The 16,430-nt window shown below is 37.2% G+C and overlaps 1 protein-coding gene across 6 annotated transcripts in view; it reads left to right on the top strand.

Moving 5' to 3' along the window:
• Positions 1-16,430, top strand: part of UNC13C (unc-13 homolog C) — a 238,892-nt gene that overhangs the window by 57,835 nt on the left and 164,627 nt on the right. Inside the window, exon 1 of one of the 6 annotated variants that reach the window (XM_076347736.1) lies at positions 77-3,139. The exons of the other annotated variants lie outside the window; for them this stretch is intronic. Coding sequence (XP_076203851.1) covers positions 175-3,139 — 2,965 coding nt within the window. The 5' untranslated portion in view covers positions 77-174. Of the gene's footprint in view, positions 1-76; positions 3,140-16,430 lie in introns of those variants that run through there. 6 annotated transcript variants of the gene reach the window in all.

The raw sequence follows: 16,430 nt of genomic DNA, 5'->3' as shown, positions 1-16,430 counted from the left end.
AAGCAGATGTGTGATTTTTTTTTTTCTCTGTCAAATGATACCAGAACATCGGTATTTTATATGTCTATAGTTTCTGTTGATGAAATATTTGCTGATGATCCTGTTGGAGATACAAATACTTGTCTGGATCAACAATTGTGTTTTGTGGAAACAGCTTAATATAAATTACACTCCATGGTTTCTGCCCTCTTAAAGAGCCTGATCTCGTCTTACATATATAAGATTTGCAAAGGAATGTTTACAAGGAAATCGGGAAATAGTACAAAAAGGAAAGAGAGTTGTCAGAGCAAAAAGGAACAAGACTTAACTCCGATTGGACAAACAAAGAATCCAAAATTTTCGAATACTTTAAAAAGCACTGTTAAAAAGATTGCCAAGTGTCCATCTGCTCGCAACTTATCAACTGAAGAAGAGGAAAGTAATAGAGAATTTTCACTTTCTCCAACATTCAGTTACAGAGTTGCTATTGCCAATGGACTGCAAAAGCATATTTTTGTAACAAACAATAATAATGAAGATATAGTTCAAGATCTGTCTTCAAATGATAGTTCATATTCTGAGTCATTAAGTGAAGTAAAAAGTAACAGTAAGAAAAACGAATACTTACCACACACAATGCCTGTGAGACGCAACAGAAAAAGCTTAAGCAGCCTTGCACCATCTGATGGAAGTTCTGATGGAGAACGCACTTTACACACACTGAAGCTGGGAGCTTTACGAAAACTAAGGAAATGGAAGAAGAGCCAAGAATGTGTCTCATCGGACTCAGAACTAGGTACATGGAAGAAAACATGGGGCTTAAGAAGTAAGTCTCTAGACAGAACTGGCCGTCACCAGAAATCAAATACTCTTGAACCTGGCTTTAGTTCAACAGGTTGTATTAGTCAAACCCATGATGTTATGGAAATGATCTTTAAAGAGCTTCAGGGAATAAGTCAAATTGAAACAGAACTCTCTGAATTAAGAGGGCATGTTAATGCTCTGAAACAATCAATTGATGAAATTTCTAGTAGTGTAGAAGTTGTACAAAATGAAATTGAACAATTGCGAACTGGATTTGTACAGTCCAGAAGAGAAACTCGGGACATACATGACTACATTAAGCAGATAGGCCATCCAGGAAACAAAGCGAGTCTTAGGTTTCTAAATGTGCCTGAAGAGAGGCTTGAAAAAACTGAAAGCATCGTTTACAAAATATTAATAGATAAAATGGGGTTCTCAGAGGCACAAAGCACTATTAAAATTGAGTTTGCCCAAAGACTGGGGCAGCAAAGAGACTGTCCAAATGCAAAGCCAAGACCCATTCTCGTTTACTTTGAATCATCACAACAGAGAGATTTGATTTTAAAAAAGTCTTATAAACTTAAGGGAACTGGCATTGGAATTTCTACAGATATATTTTCCCATGACATAAAAGACAAGAAAGAAAGAGGACTACCTTCCTCTCAGACGTATGAGAGTATGGATATGAAGCTTTTAACTGTGGAGACAAAAACTAAAATGCATGACTGGGAGTCACCTGACAGTGATAAAGACTTGGAATCAGATATAAATAAGAACAGTTATGCAAAGATATCTAAATCAGCACTTCAAATAAAACCAAGCGCTACGAAGGGGAGTATTGAGTCCCCAGATACTAAAGACCTTAACAGAACTGCTGACAATAGCACCTTTTCAGACAGAAGAAATTATGGCAATCGGTCACCAGAATTTGACAACATGGAAAAACAGTCGACGACCTATTATTCAGACGTGACTCCTCTATGGCATTTACAGAATGACTTTGCAACACCAAAACTTAGCCGTTCAGAGTCAGATTTCTCAAAATTGTGCCAGTCTTACTCTGAAGATTTTTCAGAAAACCAGTATTTTAGCAGAACAAATGGCAGTTCACTATTGTCTTCCTCCGACCGAGAACTTTGGCAGCGAAGGCAAGATGATTCTACAAACTGGTATGGCAGTTCCCAGGAACAGACGTTTGTCCAAGATATGCAACAGTATCCAGAGCAAAATGAAGTAGAGAACACAGAAACTGTTGACAGTGGAGTAAGCAATGGAATAATATGTGCATCTGGAGACAGAAGCCACTATAGTGATTCTCAGCTTTCTTTACATGATGATCTTTCCCCGTGGAAAGACTGGAATCAGTTGGAACAAGGGGCAGATTTGGGCCTAGACTCATCCACGCAGGAAGTTTTTGTGTATGATATGAGCAGCCCTTCAGATCAACAGACAGATTTTGGAAAGTGCCAAAGTTCTGACCTCCAGTATGATACTGAAAGCTACGATTTTACCCTTGATGGTACTTCTCCATTGTGTCCAGGCCTTGATAGCGAATCACAAAGTCAGTGGACTGGTCAATATGATGATTATCAGGAAGCAAATTCTATCTCCCCTTATCAGAATCAAAACAGATTGCCTATGATGTACCGAAGTCAGAGTGAACTACCAAGCGACGACTCAGAAGAAACAGCCCCTAAATCGTGGCATAGCCGATTAAGCATAGATCTTTCTGATAAGACTTTCAGCTTTCCTAAATTTGGATCTACACTTCAACGTGCTAAGTCAGCTTTAGAAGTAGTCTGGAATAAAAGTACACAAAGTTTAAGTGGATATGAAGACAGTGGATCATCTTTCATGGGAAGGTTTAGAACTTTATCTCAGTCTACTGCAAATGAATCGAGTACAACACTCGATTCTGATGTTTATGCTGAGCCTTATTGCTACAAAGCAGAGTATGAGGAAGACTTAATTGGACTACCTGGTGAGAATGAAACAGACTATGTGGAAGTAATGGAACAAGTCCTTGCTAAACTAGAAAATAGAACTAATAGTAGTGAAACTAGTGAGCAGGTCCAAGAATATGAACTGGGGCAGCCTTCATATGAAACTCTATATGCAATACTACCAGAGGAGCAATATGACATGCAGTTTGACAGTGTGGTCAGTGAAGAGATACTGGAAGTTGAAAGTGACATGGCTGCTGACATAGAAGTAAGGGAAGATGAAAATCAGAATGTCCCAGAGATGCTTACTGAAACTCCAAAGAAAAAGAGAATACGACCATCATTTAAAGAAGCTGCTTTAAAAGCTTACAAGAAACAAATGAATGATTTGGAAGAGAAGATCCTTGCTGGAGGTAATAGTATTTTAATATTGTCTTTTAAGTAAAACATTGTTCTTACTAGAGTTGGACATTAATTTCTGTATGGTACCTGATCTTGCTTCTATTGAATTTGGTCACAAAAATTCTGCTTATGTTTTGGTTTTGTTCATAGGGTGAAATAGTCCCATGGAAGTCAAAAGGCTAAAATTTTACAAGTTTGTTTTGAAGGAATTTTCTGAATATATTTAGTCAAATATGTTTGTAAGCAATTGTATTGCTTTGAATTTCAGTAACTTGAAAATTAAATTTCACAAGATTTAAATTCTATAAAAAGAATGAAACAGTACACTGCTCTTGGTTTTCTTATAGCTGTATAAATGTATTCACAGGAGTAATCCAGAGTGTTCAGATATTACAGTGCTTCCTTTAACAGTTTTCAAGGCATGTTTGTTTCTGTATTCATCCTCATGAGCAGTGTTCTGCATCCTGTATGCAACCTATAACTTGTTATGTACTTGTGAGAGTGCAAGGCTAAACTGATTTTAATTCTGTCCTTAGTTGTACTCCCAGTAAGCCCTCAAACAGGTAGTCAGTCCCCAAAAAAGGGAAGAGAAGGGTGTGGAGGAAAGAGGAAAGAAGTGTAAACGGTAGCATCCATGTATGAAGAGGTGGTAGAAAGGAACTTAACTCACAGAGGGCATTGACACAGATTTATTCATGATCTTTATCTCCTGTGTTAACAGACTTCAAAGCAGACAGTCATATACATAACTTTAGTACATCTAGTAATACACAAATATGGTGATTTTCAATATGAGCATACACTTAATTGGGAGCACATAATTACTGTAGCTAGACAGATGGTAATTGTCACCTTGGCTGAATCTTTGCTTTCTTTATCTGCCTTGAAAAAATAATCATCCAATACATTCATTTTAAAGATGAAGAATTGTGCCTTTAGCCAAAGGTTGTATTTAGTAATAATGAGCATCCAAAGCTTGAGCTACTAAAAATTTCCTTTTGTACGTGGACAACTACTTTTACAGTAAACGTATAGTCAAGTTGAAAGTATGTTACACAAGTAATTAAATATTGCTAATATGAAAGTTTATTTTAAAATTTGTTTTTACATTCAAATAATGACACTAGATTGTAGATTTGCATTTTGCAGATATTTTTCTACAGTACTGTGTTAGGCATTAGATGGTGTATCTATGAAGAAACAGCTAGCAATAGCCAGTATTTTCGTTACTTTTTCATGATTTTATGAGGAATGGGGGGGGACCACAGCCATTTTACCTAGTCATAGTTGTACATTAGGAATATAAAGGTCTGAGGACCTAATTAAAGAAAGTGCATAGGGAAGATCCAAAATAGTGGAACCCAAATTGGTTCCACTATTTAAAGTCTCTACATTTGTATACATTATTAGATAACATAGGCTGTTAGAAAACGAGAACTAACTTTGATGTTACATCTCATGCGATCAGTTCTACGAATTAAATGTATTTGTTCTACCTTTAACCCAGCAGGTGAAAGACCTCTTTCAGTCTCTCAGTCTAGTGACATTTTTTTCTTCTGAATTACTGAAGCATTTCTTATGCTATATTTACAGAGAAGCCAACTTACCCCAAGGCCAGTTTATGAAAATTATCAGGTGTAGTCTATGGGGCATACAGCGTCTGCATGGTTAGAAGATGTCATACTAGGACCTCCATTTTTGTTTCCACTGAAATAAAGAAGGGAGTACAGCAAGAGGTTAAAGGGACTTTACAGAGGAACTGCTACAACAACACTACTTCTCAGATTATTCTGAAAACAGTATGCGTTGACTCTTGAGCAGCAGTTCTGTTTTCTCTTCACACTGTTTTCCACGCCAACAGGGAGGACGTGTTTCAATCAGGGATTCTGCCTCAGCAGTCGCTAACGGTTTGTTACAAAATGTATCTTCAGGTCCTGCCACGTACCTGGCAATACTTATTAACCAAACAGTCTTTCATGTTTTATATCTAATGGATGAATATGATATTTTACCTTTTAATGTCTGCAGAACACCTAACAATTCTTCAGAATTTAAAACTTTCAAGATATACTTCCTAGCTGGAGTAGTCTACTAAAAGAATGCATTACTTGAAAAACTCCTTCTCCTGAGTGACATGCAGTATTACTGCAGTCAAATCTTTCTTGATTTCACTTTCAGTGAGCTGGGTGACTGATATTATAGACAGTCTATTCACAGACAATGGAATCCACAGACGGAATCTCTGTCCTTGGAGATACTCAAAAGCCATCTGGACGTGGTCCTGGGCAATCCGCTCTAGGTGACCCTGCTTGAGCAGGGTTGTTAGACAAGATGGTCTCCAGAGGTCCCTTCCAGCCTCAACTGTTCTGTGATAAGGAAATACGTTCTTTGAATACTTGGTGTGCAGCCTTTGAAGAAGGGTGTCTTCTCAATGTCAGTTTGTCCTCTAAGACAAAACATGTTTAACTTCTGTTTATTACTTGAATTGCACAGCAATTTGGATTTAGTATAGGAAACCACATTTTGTAAATTGGTTCTTAAGGGAGTTCCACAAAACACACAAAATGCACAGTTTGTAGCTTCTTGGTTTTCACAGCCTGCCCCATCTTCTTTACACATGGATTCATGCATGTCCAGAGAATACTTACTTTTATCATTTAAGCAAATAGTAGTTTGTGTTTCCTTTTAATATTTGCAGGAGCAGTAATAATGTTAAAGAAAAGTGACTAATAAGTAATAACTTTAAAGAAAAGTGACTAATAGCTGATCTAGAGTTTACATTATTTTTATGAATTTTAAATTTTTTTTTTTTTTACTCTCTTACCCCTATAACAGGTTCACTGTCAACTTCTGAATTCTTATTTGTGGATGGAAAAGTACCAGTTGTAGATCAAGTTCCTTGAAGTAATCTTCATTATATAACCAAAGCATAACCTATTGTTTAATGAATTGTTTCATCTCTCCATGTAGGCAGGAGCAGGTAGACAGCAATCTGGCCAACCAGAGATATAGCCAGATAATACAGTAGTGTTCTTTCTCCAATTTAGTACAAAAGAAAGGTTTAGAATGCTGCTATTTTCATTCTAGTAACACAAGGTAAGGTCATTGAAACTTTGGTACATAAATAATGCATTAGTGCACAAGAGCCCCGTTGGATAGTCCTATTCTCTGTCTCTAGCTGGAGAGAAAAAATACACTATGGGCTGATTGCTTATGTATTATTTATTATAACGTGATTTTGGAGACATACTGGAGTGAAAGTAATAGGGTATATGGATGAGAGGAGACATGAGCGGTACATGAGTAATGCTCAGGTTTAAAGTTCTGTAAGGACATAGAGGCATTGTGATGATGCATGTGTATTAATGGAAGGATTGATGGCTTTTTAGAAAAATATCAGAGAAATGCTAGCCAGTGTTTTGTTTCTTTGTACGCTGTAATCGAGAATAACTCTTTATTGTTCCAGTCCTCGCTTGTTATTTTCTAGCTTTCTTTTTCCCCAGTGGCTTCTTTCATTCCATCCCTATCTTGTTATTTTTTATAGGTGCCTTAGAATAAGCATCATTCTCTCTCTCCTGATGAAACCATCACTCTGGATAAGCTTCCGGAGTTGCATGCACTCTCCTGAGTTGCTTTTAATGGTAACATAGACTCTTTCTATGAGTGGTAGTTTACGAGCAATAGCTTCGTGATCTAGTTGATGAAGATCTTACTGATCATTTGGTGACTGGTCAGATTTTAAAAACCCTTTGGTCTGAAGTTTCTGCCACAGAGTAACCTGTAGATTGTTTATGGTGTCAAGATGGGTGAACTTGTCTTACCCTATACATACATAGAGTGGCAAGTCGGATTACAGGGGCCAGGGATGGGAGTTGCCTCTTTAACATGTGGATGAAAGTGGGTTTTCTGTTGTTTTATAGGAAGGAGTTGTATTATGTTTAGTGGTGTCTGACTGAAGAACGGAACTTGGAGATCAGTATCAATACAGCCTTATTTTGTATATGCCTGAAGGAGGAAATGTGATGCTGACGTTTGAAACCAAAGGAACCAGTAATGTTTTACTAAACTCCCCTTGCAGTGTGGTCATTTGGTTCCACATTAGGAAAAACTGTCACCAAAATAAGTGTCTTGCTAATGCATATTTCAAACTCTGTCTATTCAAACTATGCTCTTTTGAAACAAGTATATATTTTCTTATTTTGACCACTTTTCTAGCCTTTTTATAATAACTATTTGCTGGAACTGCCTGAGTCAGCTGTGTTTTCCCAAAGAGTATAGGCTTTAGGAGTTATTCTAACCTTGTCTTGTGGTACTCAGGCTTTTGTCTCCTTTATGTCTTACCTCCATCGTGTTTGTTTTTAATGCACTTGTGTAGTGCGCAGTTACTAGTAACTATAGTTAATAGTATCATACCAGTTTTGTTCCTTGAATATAAATCTTGGATTTGGATTTGGACTTGAAAAGATCAGTCCTGTGGCCCAGATGAAAATCAATTGATCTGGTATTGTTTAGTAAATGAATCAGTCATTTTATAGCCATTCAGGTTGAAACAGGACAAATAAAACCATTACCTTGGTCACGGCCGCTGCATATTGGTTGGTGGTGACTGTAATGGGGAAATAAGAAGCCTGTTAGAAGATAAATTGCTTTTAAATATTAAAGAGTTCTCCACTCAATCTGCATTAGCTGTGTTGGGAAGTGGGCTTTAAGAAAGAACCACTGTTTGTAGAAAGAAAAGTGAAAAGTAGACGTATATCCCATCTTATGTCTTAATTGCTTGAGGTAACTACGTTGACTGATTAAAATATTGTGAATTGTGTTTGAGGTTTTGGGGGTTTTTTCCCTTAAAAATAAAGCTCCTTCTCAGGCTGCTGGTGCAGACTGGGTAAGGGAAGGATGTCTAGTCAGATGGCAGAATTCTAGTTTAGTGTATAAAATACTACAGCAATTAATAAAAATAGAACATGTATATTTGCATGTATTATGCCAAACTGAGCTGCTATTCCTTCATTGACCAGTAGTAACAGCTAAATCCAGTCAGTCTTGTTCATACCACAGTATAAAAGAGGTTGTTGGTAACGGTCATCTTTTCCCCTTTTCAATCAGTCTGCCATTGTCATAACAAAAGTAAGTTTGTCGTATTGCAAGAATTCTTTGAAATCTATAAGACCCCTCTGTTGTCATTACCACTTCATTTCTTCCAAGTATTTTGTCGTTAAAAAGTTAAATACGAACTTAAGTTTATACTTATCCTTTAGTGAATAATGGTGTTGTGGCACTATTGAAGGCTTAGGCGTAATTACATCTAAACAAGCTCTCTTGAACTAATGCAGCTTTAAGTTGATATAGTTTTGTCATACGTTATATGGCTTTAGGTGTACTTCACTGTAAACACTCACCAGCAGCCCCCACTGGAAGGCTTGAAGCAGAGTTGTGGTTACACTTTTAAGTTTCCTTTGAGTTCAGTATCACCTTGTACAAAATAATGAAACTTTTTTTTTTTATGTGATCTCTTTGAGATGCTTTTCCTTTACTGAGCCCAATGGCATTTCTCATCTTTCTAATCTCGGGCATAGTATAATGGGAAAAAAAAAAAGTAGCTAATGGATGAGTATACTGCAATTAGTCTTTGCGTCATTGTGAAAGAATAGCCCAGACAGGAACACTTTTAGTTAATAAAAGTTAACAGCAATACCAAGCCCCAAAATTTTCTGTTCTGTTTCAAAATACTGAGACCACAGTATTCAGTGATACAAGTCTTTGTTTGTGTTCTACCATATCCTTAATAGATTTGATTTTTTTTTTTAAACTGAAGTTACAAAAGACTTCATTAATATAAGGGCTGATTGCGTATGCTGTGTGGCTGATATAGTTGATCTGCAATGTTTAAAAATAAAATAATATATTCACCTAATGTATGAGGTATAAAGAGCTGGATTTGGGGAATCTATTGCTCTTCTCTTCAAATGTAAATAATGTAAATAGGTAGATTACAGAGACTTTTCATCAGTGTAAATTCCCTTCCATATTCACATCGGAAGACAGTGACAATGGAACAGATGTATTATGTAAACAGGCTGGGGAAGAAATGGATGCCCTTGCTATACACTTGAATAGTGGTACTGAGGAAACAAGATTTATTGCAAGTTAAGGAATCTATTTGGTGCTGTATTGGGGATGACAATGAACTACAGAATTTAATAATCCAGTTTTTCCAACTGTCTTTTTTTTTTTTCTTTCCTAACTTCATGTTTGTGCCTGCCTTTTGGTCAGGTAAACAAAATGATGGATATCTAACTTTTTTTTTGTGGGGTAAGAAGCTGAAGTAGGGGGAAACTAAATACATTTTCAGTTGATGTGGGTAGGAATTGATAAATACAATATATTTCTGCACTCAACCTGCTTAGCTAAAATTCTAGAAAATCCTTTTTCCTGTGTGTATATATATGCACTCTGGAAATCTTCCAGTAATATTACAGGAAGTAAAATAGTGTTCTAAAGAATTATTAACAACTCCATGAATTCAGTCAAGATGTTGCAGATGAACCAATTGTCGTGGTTTTACCTCAGCCGGCAACTAATCACCACCCAGCCGCTTGCTCACTCCCACCGCAGTGGGATGGGGGAGAGAATCGGAAGGGTAAAAGTGAGAAAACTCGTGGGTTGAGATAAAGACAGTTTAATAGGTAAAGCAAAAGCCGCACACGCAAGCAAAGCAAACCAAGGAATTCATTCACTGCTTCCCATCGGCAGGCAGGTGTTCAGCCATCCCCAGGAAAGCAGGGCTCCATCACGCATGACGGTGACTTGGGAAGACAAACGCCATCGCTCCAAACGTCCCCCCCTTCCTCCTTCTTCTTCCCCCAGCTTTATATGCTGAGCATGACGTCCCATGGTATGGAATGTCCCTTTGGCCAGTTGGGGTCAGCTGTCCTGGCTGTGCCCCCTCCCGGCTTCTTGTGCACCTCCAGCCTCCTCAGTCGGTAGAGCATGGGAAGCTGAAAAGTCCTTGACTAGTGTAAGCACTGCTCAGCAACAACTAAAACATCGGTGTGTTATCAACTTTGTTCTCACCCTAAATCCAAAACACAGCACTGTACCAGCTACTAGGAAGGAAATTAACTCTATCCCTGCCGAAACCAGGACACCAATATATAATGATTTGACTGAGTCTCTCTTGTATATGCTTGTGTTTCATGCACACAAGAGTCTATGCATTTTTTTTTCTTGCCACTGGTTTCACTCTAGAGTCAGGCATAAGTCTTAATACCCTTCCTTTCCCACGTCTCTTCTGTCCTTTGGTGGGGAAAAGGGATATCAGAGATTTAAAACAGTAAATGGCAGCTTGAGATTAATAGAAATAATTAACCAAGATTAGGAAATATTTTCTATTTTTATTTCTAAAACATTTAAGCCTTTTCTTTAGATCATTACATTTTAGAAGCAGAAATAACACTGCATCATTTTTGTAATGCAGCTTCAGGATAAAAGGAATCTTAAAGCAACTGGCTGAAAAAATATCAAGATGTGCATTTAAAAAAATGTAATGACTTGGAAAACATGAGTTTATAAATATGCTCAAATCTTCCTCTGATCTGTTTGGGAAGTAGAATATTACAATGAAGTGTGAAACTAAAGAGATTCTCTGTTTTGCTGCAAAAGTGAAATTCTGACTACTTTCATGGGACAGGTGCCAGACTTTTTCTTTATGCACATTTTCCAGGTGATCAGTGGAGCACCTACACAGTCGTGTCTCCCTGGGACTCTAAATAGGAGAAAATATCTGAAACCTCTCCAGTTCCTGCTGATGCAGAAATTATTGTTGAAACTGATGAAACTTTGTCAACCATGAGATTTACCTCCTTGATCAGTAGAGAGTATTCTTAAGATAGCTTGCACGATCAGAAGTTTTGGTAAACCTGAAAATAAAGACAGGATTAATTGACATATAAAGAATTCTAGCAAAAAAACAAACACATACATACAGACACCTGCACTTTTATACTGTTTAATACATACCATTTTTGTAAGAGAGTTTTCTTCTGCACTTGCCTCATGTAAACTCTTATTCGCTCTGCTGAAAATTTTACTAATTTTCAGATTAAAACCTATGTAAAGAGAGGATTTTCTAGGTAGCCCACGTCTTCTAATTGTGTTGCTGATAGAGCTGTTTAAAAATGTCCTTGATACTATGGTGAAGAATATGGTGTATAAAAAGATGCAAGTTAACTAGAAAAAAATGAAAACCCTGTTGAACACAGAAAAGACTGTGCTCTGTTTTCGGGAAACAAGTAGCGGTAAAGAGCAGGCTGCTGACTGGTGTGCTAGCAGCTGCTCTGGAGTTGACTGCTGGAACTGGTTGGACTTGTTTATGTTACCCTGGAATCTCAGAGGCGTGATGTGGCAAAACATCTTTTTGACTCTGATTCTTCTCTTTGAGAAATGAGGTTTCTTGATCAGAGGCCAAACAGCAGCAAGTGATTTGTCAACGCTATCACAGATTCATAAATGATGTGTAGCTCTAGGTATCACCAGTGTAATTGCAGCCTCGCCAAAGGAATTCTTGTCCATCAGCTGCACATATACCAGGATGAAATAAGGAGAGAGAGACACAATGAACTCATTATTGAATGTAAAATAAACCAGGAGAGAAGAATACATATAAAATGGATGAGTAAGAACTAAAGCAGTTTTTTATCTTAACCTGTAGGTCTTCCTGCTCCATTTAGCACAAGCAGGATAGATCTGATGCTTTTCTGCATCCATAAGGCAGGGAAGATACTGCAAACAAAGTAGTGGAATTTCATTTGGGAACTTTAAAAGGCATGTTGGTTCAAATTTTCTTTTATAAAAAAAATAAAAGCAGAGGACAAGGAGACATGCATTTTCCTATTAATTATAAAAAGGGATTGTGGAATTCAGAAGGATTTATGCATGTCCTATCAGGTAGAAAAAGTCCAACAGAACCAAAAGCCATGCTTTGAATTCCAGCGTACCGGCCTATAGCTTCTAATTTCTGTGTGTCTTTTTAGTGTTTATGCGTAATTATTCCAACTTATTATTCCTTTCAAGCAGAGCTGCAACAAACAGCGTATAATTTGATTTGGTTTCTATCTATAGCATGACAGCTAACAGTGGGGAAAACAACCATTTTCTTTTATGTTTTGTTAAGAAGGTCAGTCTCTTTATTTTCGTGAGAATTATCTTGAGACTTTTTTTGAGTTGCTTCAGTTAAAAAAGAAAGGTAACTGTTACAGGACAGAATATGCTGAGCTTTATAGTATTTGCTACGTGAATGCTACTTGTGTATTTTGTAATTGTGAGTAAGCATACCTTCTTGTCTTTTTTGACATCTAATATGTAACTAACATCATTAGCCATGGGGAAAAAAAAAGTATACTGTTACACTCTTCAATGCATTTGAACTACTGTCACCACCTTCCTCCTTAGTTTTATCTCTCAATAAGGCAAAACAAACCAAATCCTTTCAGTCTATCCTCACAGATTGTTTTGTGAATCTCTGCTTGTTCTGGCTTTTGTCATCCTCTTTCTATTCAATTTGTTTACTTTTAGTGTGATTCCAAAAACTGGAAAGACAACTTCAGCTGATGTTAACAGGTGCCCATAGAGCCCAGTCATCTCTGTCTCACGAGACACATACTAATACTTTCCAGAATTATAGTAGCCTTTTTTGCGCTAGTATTACATCAACAGTGCTTTCAATGCCAAATATTATATGCCTTCTACTGCTATCTAATCACTTTTTTGCCATTTTTAATTGTTTCTTCCAAATATAGAACTAGTTTTTACAGGAGTAGTGTCAAGGCAGTGAAGTGAATTCAGTAATATGTGATGAATGTTTTGAATTCTAACTCCGTCCTTTCAGATCCTTGCAACCCATTTCAGTTTGGTGTCTTCTACAGACTCTGTGAAATTCTGTTCGTTCAACTTGCTGAGAACATTGGCTGAAATCGACCTGTATGATATTGGTTGATACCCCACATGATAGGTCTGCCAAAAGAATTACTCCCAAATACCACAGTACAACTGTACGCTATTTCCTACCAATTTCACCTTTACTGTATTTATCTTGCTCACATAGGGAATGTCATGAAAAACAATTTTCAAAAATCATATTAGCATTTTGGTATTTCAAGTCTTTTCCTTCTCTCATATCAGTTAAGCCGGTTTGCTTATCAACAGAAGAAAATCTGATTTCTTTGTCTTATCTCAGTAAGCAACGCTGGCTGATGTCATCTTTTTATTCTGTATGTGATTATACATTGATTCATTTTTTCTTCCACTGCTGTAAGTCTTGAAATTCGTCTGACTTATGTAAATTTTTTAGCCTCCTAGGTTGGGTTTTTTGAAGATAATTTTTAAAGTATTTGAGGCTATTTTAGGTAGTTCCTTAAATCTTAGCTAGGAAGCGGATACAAGTCCACAGGAGAAGAAACAACTTCATACCAACAGCAGCTGTGAACATCATAGCCTCTGAAACATGTGACTGTTTCCCAGACATGGTCTGCTCCTTTGTTCTTGACCCTAGGTGTATATATTGTTCTTGGTCTTTAACAGTAGGATATTTATATGACTTACGGGTTTACCACCATTAACATTTTATTTTACAACAGGGGTACACTTTTGAAGCAAATCTCTGTCTTCCCAATTCACCACATTTGGTTTGACCACTGGAATGTCTGAGTGTGATCTAGATATTTTACCAATGCAACCAAGGCAGATGATGATCTCCAAGATCACACCTGATGTGCTCAACAACTAACGGGCTTTCAGTCCACAGGGCCAAAAATAGAACTGGTATGAAGCAAATGCCCCCAAAACATTTTTCGTGTGGACACTTGCATCTTCAGCACCAACTGCTTTGACCTTCTGATCTGCTCTTATGACACTAAACTATTTGCTATTGCACGTGTACTCTTTGTTGCCCAAGGTGGTCAGCAGCTCGCTCCTATGTCCCAGGTAGCCATTTAACATTCCTGCCCTACTGTCACTTTTGTCTATGCTGTTACCACAAACCAACCTGCATGTCTCAGTGAAATGCTCGTGTTCAGTGTAAGAAGCACCAAGGAACATGCTATTGTTTGAGCCCTAAGGGACCACTCTTGCAGGTGGTCTCAAACCAAGTGGCTGTTTGCTTGGATTTCTTCGGGAGAAACACGATGGGACTTCAGCTTGCAAGTAAGACCACGATATAGCGGTCCAAGTCAAATATTTTGTGGCAATGTTGGCTGTGTGATATGGAAAGATTTGCAATAATCAATTATCTGTTTGCTTTTATATGCTATAATTAATTACTTGGTTCCATTTACTGTTACCATTTGTATCAGAAGAGCTAAAATATGCCTCTTTATCCTTTATGGATAATTATGCTTTACCATTCTGATGTGTTCTGTGGTCAGAATAAAGTGCTTAAAATGCACTCTGCATTTTACTTCTTACTATCACTTTGACAAGCCAGAGACTGTCAAGAAAGCCCAGTCTTGAAGAGGACTGTAGTTCTCTGAGACCACCAAAAATTAAGAAGCACTAATATCATACTACATTCTGTAATCAAATAGTTCTCTTGACAGTCAATAATTTATTCCTTTAGAGGTAAGTTTCATAAGTTGGTAGAAGTATCTAGTAGCTGTTGAAAGACAGTAGACAACAAAAGCCATTAGGAGTCTAATGGGACTCAATTTCTAAACACCAGAGATGTTTTTAAAGCATGTCCTCTTGTTTCAGATTTGCAGACCAGTTTATTAATAAAGACACAAATGCAGTTTTTATCTCCACCAAGCTGACCTCCTGTTTTGGCTCTCAATATACCCGCTAGTAATTTTTCTACATCACTGCTAGTGAAGTGCTGGCAGCAATTCTATTTCTCCTGTCAAACAAGCTTTATTCAAGTTTGACCTTCTCTTTGTCAGACAAGCATCGCTCACCTCTTATGATGTGCTATCTTTAATATTATCTTTCAAGCGTTATGCAGTATGTTTTCCTAGAATATGCTTCAGCAACACAACATCCTCTAGGCTTACATACCGTAATAGTCTGTTCTGTAGTGACAATATTAGCTTCTGGGTACAGCATCTATTATTTTAGCATGGCTTAATTTGTGTTATTGTTTTGGACAGACAATCTACTACTTCAGTGTGCTGCTTTTATTTGACCCTGGTTTTCATCCTTTACTTCCCTTTCTTAGCAATACATACTAATCAGAATTGCCCAGCTCAGACTACAAACTATTTCTGGCTATGGGTACTTTACACGTGTTATTTCCATGGAACAGCTGTATTGTTACCTAATTCCAGCAAGTATTATGTCTAAAGGGTTTGCTTCCAGGAATGACGTAATTATCAGTCAGTTTGATGTTCTTGCAACTGTTTTGCAGAATTAAAGATTAAAGTGGTACTTTGAGAGAATAATGAACTTTAAATCTTTTTCCAATTTGGTGTTATACAATTATGTATGCTTATAAGAGTGGAAAATCAAGGTAGTATACATAATACCATTTTAATCCTAGGGTTTCCTAACAGTTTAGATTTTTACAACCTTATTACAGTTCTTGTGCTATGGTGGGGGGGTGGTGAACTAAATTTTTACAATCATTAAAGAAAGAGAAGTGTAGTACTAGATGACCATCCTGCTCTTCATCATTCCACTACACAGGTATATATATGGAATGCACTGAGCTGAAATAGCAACAATTATGGAGCAATATCACTCTATGGATTTTTCCTATAATCCTAGTAAAACACCCTCCGGTTATCTAAAACGGCATGTAGTATAGAGGCATAACATGAAGGCTATACTGGTATTTCGTAGTGTAGTGAGTTTTCACAGAAAGTAAAAATCTAAGGAGAAACAAACTAATTGAAATAATGATAGGAAGTATCCCATAGGGTTAACTAAATGCACCAGCGTTTACACTGGTCTTAGTACATTCATAACTCTTTTAGGTTAGTTGTTTGCCATAGAACGTGTGGATGACAGAAATGAGTTATATGACGATAAGCTCTTTTAAGTAAACCATTGTCATTCAGCAGCATAATCTGAAATATCTAGCCTCGTATCCCTGATTTGAAAATACATTCCGTCGTCTCTTACATAATCACAGTTCATTTCTTATCTACATCAAGGAATGTTGCTGTCTGTTCTGGTGGCCTAATGACTACCAAAGTGAATCGCTTGGTGACTGTACACTTCCTGATTTGGTGCTCTCATATACACAGAGAACGCTTCCACAGTTCAGATTATTTCACTCATGGTGAGTTCAGAAGAAGAAATAAACAATGAAGT

Source organism: Aptenodytes patagonicus, chromosome 10 (assembly GCF_965638725.1).
Source record: "Aptenodytes patagonicus chromosome 10, bAptPat1.pri.cur, whole genome shotgun sequence".
Classification (NCBI taxonomy): Eukaryota; Metazoa; Chordata; class Aves; order Sphenisciformes; family Spheniscidae; genus Aptenodytes; species Aptenodytes patagonicus.
This window is presented reverse-complemented; position numbering and strand designations above follow the sequence as displayed.